General features: G+C 41.7%; 1 protein-coding gene across 5 annotated transcripts; it reads right to left on the reverse strand.

Annotated features, from left to right (window-relative positions):
* Positions 1–1162: 1162 nt before the first annotated feature.
* Positions 1163–9561, reverse strand: UQCRH (ubiquinol-cytochrome c reductase hinge protein). 5 transcript variants are annotated; one of them, XR_013448195.1, is made up of 5 exons: positions 9370–9560; positions 5666–5692; positions 5024–5171; positions 4752–4913; positions 1163–1377 (listed from the first exon to the last, which is right to left on the reverse strand). XR_013448195.1 is itself a non-coding variant. In XM_078073208.1 (5 exons), exons 1-4 carry the CDS (start codon positions 9421–9423, stop codon positions 2213–2215), a joined length of 384 nt encoding a protein of 127 aa, XP_077929334.1. In that variant the 5' UTR covers positions 9424–9549; the 3' UTR covers positions 1163–1377; positions 2178–2212. The 5 variants fall into 5 exon arrangements, 4 of the variants coding, with proteins under 4 accessions (XP_077929334.1, XP_035921771.1, XP_077929336.1 ...); XM_078073208.1 differs by lacking the exon at positions 5024–5171 and adding an exon at positions 2178–2353 and having other exon boundaries at positions 9370–9549; XM_036065878.2 differs by lacking the exon at positions 5024–5171 and having other exon boundaries at positions 9370–9544.
* Between the last annotated feature and the right edge of the window lie 268 nt (positions 9562–9829).

Genomic DNA, 9829 nt, shown 5'->3' on the forward strand with positions numbered 1-9829 from the left:
GGGTATTATTCAGTTTATAAGTACCCAGTAGTTCATTGCCTGGCTACACGGGAGCTTTGCCCTATTCATTTGCAGCTTAATATTTAGCCAACAGACTCAAGCATCCTCTAGGCAGAATTCTGGAGCTATTTCTCTGGGTAATTCCTCCTTTCTGTGGTAACACTAACACTAGAATACCATTCGTTAAAATCTGACTAATGAGTTTAGGGATGTTCACTGTAAATTTTCAGCTTTGCCGTATGTTTGAAATTTTAATGAGATGTTTGAAAATAATCAGATTACATACAACAAATACAATGCCACCATTTATAAAGTTATTTGTGAGATTATACATCACCATGAAATGGGTTCTAAATCAGAAATGGCTGTGAAATGCTGGCCATCCCTGTAGCTAGGACAATAGACTGAAAGAGACTGCTTTACCCTCTGCTCCTCCCCCAACTCATGCTCTGTCTCAAATAAATTCTTACTTTTTTTTTTTAAAGATTTTATTTATTTGACAGAGACACAGCAAGAGAGGGAACACAAGCAGGGGGAGTGGGAGAGGGAGAAGCAGGCTTCCCCCTGAGCTGGGAGCCCAATGCAGGACTTGATCCCAGGACCCTGGGATCATGACCTGAGCCGACGGCAGACACTTAACGAATGAGCCACCCAGGTGCCCCATCAAATAAAATCTTTTTTAAAGAAAAAAGCAACCTTGTTGGACACTGAGACAAAAAACTGTCAAAAGACACTTCTGTGGTAGGAGACTTTCATATCGACTGGGTATCCAATAAAATTAAGTCATCCATCACTGTTCATTTTAACTGCGATAATGGCATCAAGGTAAACTTTGTTAGTCCTTATCATTAAGAGATACATACTTGCGGGCGCCTGGGTGGCTCAATAGGTTAAGTGTCTGCTTTTCGCTCAGGTCATGATCTCGGGGTCCTGGGATTGAGTCCCGCATTGGGCTCCCCTGCTCAGCAGGGCGTCTGCCTGTCCCTCTGCCCCTACCCCAGCACATACTGTCTCTCAAATAAATAAATCTTAAAAAATAAAAATAAAAAAGAGATACATACTTGCTGGGTGATGGGTACATGGGTGTTGATTATTGTTCTACCTAGTCTTATGTTTGAGATTTTCAAACTTAAAGAAAAAAGAGGAAAGGAGGCAGCAGGTCTGCAGATCACTGGACTTTATTAAGAGGAATCACTGCTAATTACATAGAAGCTACTTGCCTAAGCCAAGATCCATGAGGTTCACATGAACGTACAGTTACACAGATAAGAAACAAATGGCATGGTCGAAACCATGAAATATCCTGATGCCCGGGTGATGAAGGCTGGGGTGAAGTATGCACGTTTATTTCAAGCTGTTAAAGAGTTTGTGGGCCACCTAGATGGGGGAAAGAAAAGGATGTCATCAACTGGCAGCTTTAATGTCATAGCTTACAAGGTCCTTCATGACCTGGAGCACTACTGCCTCTTCTCTCTCCACAGCCTTCCCACACACCCATACCCCTCTTGAGCCCTAGTGAACTACCTTCAGTTACCTGAATACTATCTCCCTGCTACCTAAAACTCTCTTTTCTACTTTTTAAAAAATCTTTTCTCTTTCCTTTAGAACTTAAGTTTACATGTCATTTCTTTTAAGCGTTCTCTAAATAAACTCCTATCCCCACACAAATCTGTCCCTCCTCATTCTTCCCCCAAAGAAACTTATACCTCCCATATCACAGTGTTTATTAATATAAAAATATTTATATAACATCTACTACACACCAGCTACTGTTCTAGGTGCTGAGTGAGCTATAATGGTAAACCAGGAAGTATCTGTCTCTTAAGAAACTGAGAGACTAATAAGAGAAATATAATATACACATAAGGTAAACTTCTGACAGTGATAAACGCTCTGAGGAAAATAAAAAGTGGGGGGAGCATAGCAGCTTTAAATAGAGGATTAGTGAAGGCCATCCTGAGAAGGTTATACCCAAAAGAGTTAAGTATTCTACTTGTCTTCTATGCTGGTTCAACTAAGTGAAGGAAGGGACCATGCCTATCTCATTCCTACATCTCAACCCAGTGCTTGGCTCATAAAAGTATTTAAATAACATACAATTTACCATTTTAACTGTATTTTTTTTAAGTAAAGTCTATGACAAACATGGGGCTCAAAATCACAACCCCGAGGGGCACCTGGGTGGCTCAGTCATTAAGCGTCTGCCTTTGGCTCAGGTCATGATCCCAGGCTCCTGGGATCGAGCCCCGCATCGGGCTCCCTGCTCCGCGGGAAGCTGCTTCTCCCTCTCCCACTCCCCCTGCTTGTGTTCCTCTCTCGCTGTGTCTCTCTCTGTCAAAGAAATAAATAAAATCTAAAGAAAAAAAACAAAAACATAACCCCGAGATCAAGAGTCACACGCTCCAGTGAACAAGCCTGCCAGGTGCCCTCATTTTAATGATTTTTAACTCTACATTTCTGGGGCATTAAGTAACTCATTGTCCAGCAATTATCAATTTCCAGAATTTTTCATCTTCCCAAACTGAAACTAAGTAATTCCCCACTTCCCCCTCCCTGAAGACCCTGGTAACTACCATTCCACTTTCTATGAATTTGATTATTCTAGGCACCTCGTAAGTGGAATGACATATTTGTCTTTTTGTGATTGGTTTATTTTACTTAGCATGTCTTCAAGGTTCACACAGGTTGTAACACGTCAGAGTTTCTTCCCTTTTTAAGGCTAAATATTTCATTATAGGTATATACCACAATGGACATTTGGGTTGCATCCATCTTTTAGCTATTATGAATGCTATATGAACAGGCATGTACAAATATCTGTTCAACTGAACAGAGTCTCAATTCTTTTGGGTATACAACCAGAAGTGGAATTGCTGGATCATATAGCAGAGTTTAACTTTTTGAATAAAGTGCTTCATTTCTTTTTATTACCAAATAATATTCCATTATATGGATATATTACATTTTATCTATTTATCAATTGATGAACATTTATGTTGTTTCCACTTTCTGGCTATTATGAATAATGCTTCAATGATTATGTTTGTACAAGCTTTTGTACAGACATATGTCTTCATTTCTCTTGAGTATATACCTAGGAGAATTACTGGATCATATGTTAACTCTATGTTTAACTTTTTGAAGAACTGCCAGACTGTCTTCTACAGGGCTACACCAATCTACATCCCCAACAGCAGTGTATGAGGTTTCCAATTTCTCCAAATCGCCAACACCGATCTATTTTTTTTAATGATATGGAGAATTATAGATGGAGAAATATAGAATTATATTCGGTATATAAATTTTCCTTCTTTCCACTAAAATTATGTTGAAAAAGGAATATAATGCCTCTATTCATATTTTATATTAAATGTATTTGGATTCCATTTTTGTTTAAAAATCTGATAGTATATACAAGAAGACATGGTTATCTCTAGGCAGTATGATTTCAGTCAGATTTTTCTATCTTTATAAAATATCTTCCTTAATTGTAACAATGTGTTTAATGGGGGTGGGGAGTGCATTTGTGTATTTCCACTGTATATCATAGAATTAAAACACCTATATTGGGATATTTTTTTTTTAAGTAAGCTCTACGCCCAACATGGGGCTTGAACTTAAGACCCTGAGATAGAGAGATGCATGCTCTACCAACTGAGCCAGCCAGTGCCCCTGGGATTGTTGAAGCATATATAAAGTTGGCTGAGTGGAGATCATTAACTTTTTTCAGGGGGGAAAGGTCATTTATTTTTTCCTTTTTACCTTTTGACCCCCTTCACCCATTTCTCCCTATCTTTTTGATTATACCCATCCTAGTAGGTATGAACTGGTATCTCATTGTCGTTTTGATCTTTATTTCCCTGAGAGCTAATGGTGTTAAGCACCTTTTCATATGTTTATTAACCACCCAATTGGTTTTAATATAAGCAGTCATATTAAACTTTTGCCTACTCTGTAATTTATTTAAAATACCTGTCATATGTAAGACAGTCAAATACAAATTTACTTAAAAAAAGGGGGGGCGCTGGCTGGCTCAGTCCATGATCCTGGGGGGTTGAGCCCTGTGTTGGGTTGGGCTCTCTGCTCAGCGGGGAGTCGGCTTCTCCCTCTCCTTCTGCCCCTTCCCCTGCTCTCTCTCTCTCTCTCTCTCAAATAAATAAAATCTTTTTTTTTTTAAGATTTTATTTATTTGACAGAGAGAGTGAGAGAGGGAACACAAGCAGGGGGAGTGGCAGAGGGAGAAGCAGACTCCCCGCCGAGCAGGGAGCCCGACGTGGGGCTCGATCCCAGGACACTGGGATCAGGACCTGAGCCGAAGGCAGACGCTTAACGACTGAGCCACCCAGGTGCCCCAAATAAATAAAATCTTTAAAAAAAAAAGGAAAACTTTTTGGACCAACTACCATGTACAAGACATACTGGAGGATATAAATGATTTTAAAGAATAGCCTGTTACTTAAAGGTACAAAATCCAGCTTCTCCAATGTTTAGCAGTCCAAGTTGGGACATCATTTCTCTTCTTTAAGCCTCAGTTTCTTATCTGTAAAATGTGGCTAATGAGACCTATCTCCAGTGAAAGTAGTAGCATTAGGCAAGATGATTTATGTAAAGTGCTCTGCACTGTATCTGACGTAGATGGGCCAGTAAGTAAATGCTTATTGCTGGATCTGCCCCTAGTATGGAAAAGTTGTCAGCACCAAGTCTGCCTGGCCAATGTAAGCCTTCCCCTTCCTAACTTTAGGCTGACTTACGCAGTGGTCCCTTGCATGCAGGAAGTCAAAGAGCTCCTCGGTGCAATCCTCCTCTGTCTGTGACCTGGAGGATACACGCTGGTCACAGAGCTCTAGCCGCTCCCGAGCCTTTACACATTTCTCCAGCTGTTCGCATTGCTCTCTCACTGTTGTTAGGGGATCCTGAAGGAGAAACACAGAAAAGAACCGAAATGCGGGTTTTAGGAGGAGACCCACAAACCATCTGCTTTGATTAATACAACCACCAAACCAAGGTGCTGCCTCTGAATTACCGTGCAGAAGGCCAGCTGGCAGAGCCACACTGCCGCCAGAAATGGCAGAATGGGGTCTCCCATTCAATTCTGATGCTAAGTAGTAGGGGAAAGTTTCACATTCCTGCCTTCCAAGGTTGCCAGTATGCACTGAAAGCCTCAGTCCTATCTGAAAAACAAGGTGGTAAAGGAAACCTAGCCAAACTTGAAGTAGATCTATAGGAGGCCTTACTTGTTAACACAGCATTTGGGATATGTAATGTCTGTGAATTTGAATTCCCCTCATCTGACAGCCAGGCCTATGTACCCCAGCTGCCCAGCTAGAAAGGCAATATTAACATGGAGAAGGACTATATAAGAAAAGTTTCTTCCAGAGTCCTTTATTAAACCACAAATAGCAGATAGATAACTGAATACCAGGCCCTCAAGATGATGCTCTGCTCCCTGACACCATGACTAAAGAAGCTCCGAACCCAGAAAAGACTCAGCTTCCCAGGCCCGCACCCCCCAAACACTCCCCAGCACAGGAAGGAAGTATTAAAGGTTTTTTCCATTTCCATTCTCTCCCACGTGTCAAATAAAGACTCCTTAAAATGCCCTTAGAGTTCATGAAGCTCAAACTTCCTTTTACTGAGATGGTTCCAAACCTGAGACGGCTCTTACCACTAATTCCTCCTCCTCCTCTTCCTCCTACAAAAGGAAAACAAAATTAATGTCAGCAGCAACTTAGGATATATATTCCTAATCATACTGATGTTGTAATTACTGAGGATAAACACTGTATTAATTGTGTTTTAAATTTTTCTGTGTTTTATGACGCTTTGACATTTTAGGGGCTTTGCTAATCCTGGAGAGAAAGCCCCTCCCAGGGGACACACCTTTCATATGTAAACCAACCAATCCAAAACCCTTATCACCAATTACTTCCTTTATCTCCTAGACTAAACCAATTATTGCTCCTGCCCTAATCACCCTGAAGGCCAAGTACCAAACAGCTAGAGACCACCCCTATAGCCCAGAACCCACAGAAATTACTCAAATAATCCAATCCTAAATTTACCAGAGCTTGCCTATCCTGCCTCACCCATTTTCCCCCTCAGAAACCAAGAGTCTGGTTTCCCTTGCTCTTTCCGATGGTCCAGGCCCTTCTCCAGGTGGCCCTGAGTGGTGTGGCCTTCCCCCCCTTCTCTTGGGACTCATAATAAACTCTTCATTCAAAAACAGTTGTCTCCATGCCTGTACTCTTACCATACCTGATTAAAACAAACATTTCAACAAGGACACACTATCTCACTTTCATTAGCAACAACCTAGCGTGTAGGACACTCTAAAGTTTATAAAGTGGGGCGCCTGGGTGGCTCAGTCGGTTAAACTCTGCCTTCGGCTCAGGTCATGATCTCAGGGTTCTGAGATCGAGCCCCACATCGGGCTCCCTGCTCAGGGGGAGTCTGCTTCTCCCTCTCTCTCTGCCCCTCTCCCTTGCTTGTGCTGTCTCGATTTCTCTCTCTCAAGTAAATAAATAAAATCTTTAAAATAAATAAAGTTTATAAAATACTTTCATATCTGTAATTTGATTAATCACAACAGACCCTTAAGGGCTCCCAGTTTAGAGAGAACACTAATTAGATATTTTCTTTCTTTCTTTTTTTTTAAAGCTCTACGCCCAACGTGAAGCTTGAACTCACCACCCTGAGATCAAGATTCACATGCTCTATTGACTGAGCCAACTGGTGCCCCAATTAGACATTTTTTGATACAGATTCAAGCTGATGTTCACATGGAACCTACATAACTTAAAAGTATTTTTGTTTGAAATTCTGGTAGGCCCTAGTATTACCAGAAATAGCTCAATTTAGTCCTTATATCCCAAAGTTAGGAGGAAAACTAACATTTTTTCTAGACTCTGAACATGAACTGGGAATATGAAAATGGCCAAACCTAAACTTTTCTTTAGCCAGAGCTTAACTAAAAACGGTTACAGTCACTGCTTTTTGACTTGGTGAACTCCCAGGACTCTAAGTAGACTATCAGCATAAGTGCATCAAAGGTCTAGAGTAACCCATTCACAAGATTGGAAACACCAACTCCTGCCTATTTACTTCAGATTCAGGTACACAACCTCAAACTTAGTTTCCTTTCTTCCAAGGAGAGCAGTATAAAAAATTCCCTGTGGGAGCATCATTATAGGCCAAAATCTGGGGCACAGCCAAGTCTGATCAATATTTCAACCTGTCAAAAGCAAGCTGTTTGCCTGCCTGCACATGCACATATCCACATTTGGAGGAAGGGAAAGAAAAGGTATATAGGAAGATAAGAACTAGCTCAGCAATCCCTCATTATGTTTTCAAAATTCCAACACAATCTGCTTTATTCTCTACCATGCCCTTTGGGGAAGAGACCAAAGCTCATGAAAGCTGGAAGGGCTAAAGCAGGTTTAACTATAACCCATGCTATTTATTCTCACAATTAGCAAAGATCTCTTCTAAACATGAAGATGATTTTTGGGATGTCAAATTCTAGTTTTTCATTAAGCCTTCTTAACCTTGCTCTTTAAAAAAATTCATACTGAAATGTTTTTCCAAAAAATTGAAATCATATTCTGCCTCAGTTAGAAACCTGAAATTAGTATCCTAGAAGCAAGACCTCTGTATCATTTCCCTATTAGCAATGCTACTACATTGATCATTTTGATAATTTTGTGTCAAAAGTATCAGGGCATGTTTTGGAAAAACAAATCCAAATACTAAGTCTGAATATGGACTACTTCATGTAAAATTTCCAGTCAATGACTAAAACCAAGGTCACACTAAATAAAAAGATTTAATGTCCAAAAAGTATAGGTTCTTCATAAATGACCTCAGTTTTCTTTCTTTCTTTTTTTTTTTAAAGATTTTATTTATTTGATAGAGGACAAGCAGGGGGGAGCAGCGAAGGGAGAGGGAGAAGCAAGCTCCCCGCTGAGCAGGGAGTCCAATGCGGGCTCGATCCCAGGATTCTGGGATCATGACCTGAGCCAAAGGCAGATGCTTAACTGACTGAGCCACCCAGGTGCCCCAAAGTTTTCTTTTCTTTTTTTTTTTTTAAAAGGATTTTTTTTTTTATTTTTATTTTTATTTTTTAAGATTTTTTTTTTTTTTTTTTTCTTTATTTGAGAGAGAGAGAATGAGAGAGAAAGCACATGAGAGGGGGGAGGGTCAGAGGGAGAAGCAGACTCCCCGCCGAGCAGGGAGCCCGATGTGGGACTCGATCCAGGGACTCCAGGATCATGACCTGAGCCGAAGGCAGTCGCTTAACCAACTGAGCCACCCAGGCGCCCCAAAGTTTTCTTAATTTAAAAAACTGACTACCTTCTTTTCATCTACTGTTATGGAGAGCCCTACTGAACTTCCTGAGGCTGGCTCCATTTCCTTCTGTTCCCCTTTCTGAAAATAAGAAGACTAGGAAAAATCAAGGGATAAACTAGTTTCCAACTATTCAGAACCCATAAACCTGGAACAGCTGCTGCGAAGTGACTAGAGAACAAAGGATAGGAAATGTGACTGAAAACGAAAAGCTAGCTGGCTTCTGTAAAGCTGTGTAGCACCGTGGCTAAGTCTTGTCTCTGAAACCATGCTGCTTGGGTTCAACTCCCCGCTCCGTGATTAAAGCTGTGGTCCTTAGAAAAGATATTTAACCTTTCTATGCTAGTTTTTCATCTGTAAAATGACCATAATAACAGTCCCCAATACTTACCCCATAGGACTACTGTGTGGCTTAAATGAATTAGTCATATAAAGAACTTGGAATAGTAAGCAGTCAATAATTATTACATTGGCATTCTTACTCTGGGAAAGAGCTCCCTCTTCCACCATCGCAGAATTATAGTGCACATTCCTACACTGTCCCCAAATATACCTCCCACCCCCACCCCTACCAAAGAAAAAGAAACCACTTCTTCACTTATCTAGCGTAAGGCCAGATCTCCGGAGCCTCCATAGAAGATGTGGCAGGATTCCTGACCTGAGCGGAGAGAAGCACTAAAGGCCGGTCGGCTTGCTCCCTAAACCTGTCAAACCAGGGTCTCAGATCACCTGGCTGACTAAAAATAAACATACTATTTTTACAAAAGTTTAGGCGACAGCATTTTCGCTGTCGTTACACCTTCGCCGCATTCACAGAACGGAGAAACTAAGCCCAGAAAAGGGCTAGTCATCTACTTGTCCAAGATGAATAGACAAATTCTGGGGAAGGGTCGAGGGAACCAGCAATCCCGACCGTGCAAACTCTAGGGGCGAATCCAGGGCCAACAGGGCCCCGGGTGTGTTTTGGCGGGGTAGGTCTTCAGCCTCTGGGCAGTGAAGAGGGTCGAGTCGGTCGCCTTCCCTTACCTCCTTGGGATCTCCGGACCCGGTCAGCATCTTTCGCTCGTCCTCCAGCCCCATGTGCCGCTACAGTTCTGAATTCAACACCAACACCAACAGCAACAGCGGCACCTATTCCACTTCAGGATCAAGAAGGACTTGTAAGGGTCACTCAGCGGATATCCGGCGATCTGGCCGGAAGTGCGGCAGACTCGTCGTAGTCGTGAACACACGCTCGGATTGGCATATACTACCGTCCAAACGCAGGGGATAGGGGGAACTGGTATTTGCACCTGAGGAGGATTTGCTAAGTAATGTCCCCTTAATCGTGCCAGTGCCGACTACATCGATCTACGGATTTATTTAAAATATTGGCTTCTAAGAGACTTGGGAAGAATGCGGATTTATCCGTTATTCCTTTAGCGCAGTTCCCAGTCTTCCCCACATCGCTGATGAAACCGTCCTAACTGCCGACCTTTTCAAGATG

Source organism: Halichoerus grypus, chromosome 5 (assembly GCF_964656455.1).
Source record: "Halichoerus grypus chromosome 5, mHalGry1.hap1.1, whole genome shotgun sequence".
Classification (NCBI taxonomy): domain Eukaryota; kingdom Metazoa; phylum Chordata; class Mammalia; order Carnivora; family Phocidae; genus Halichoerus; species Halichoerus grypus.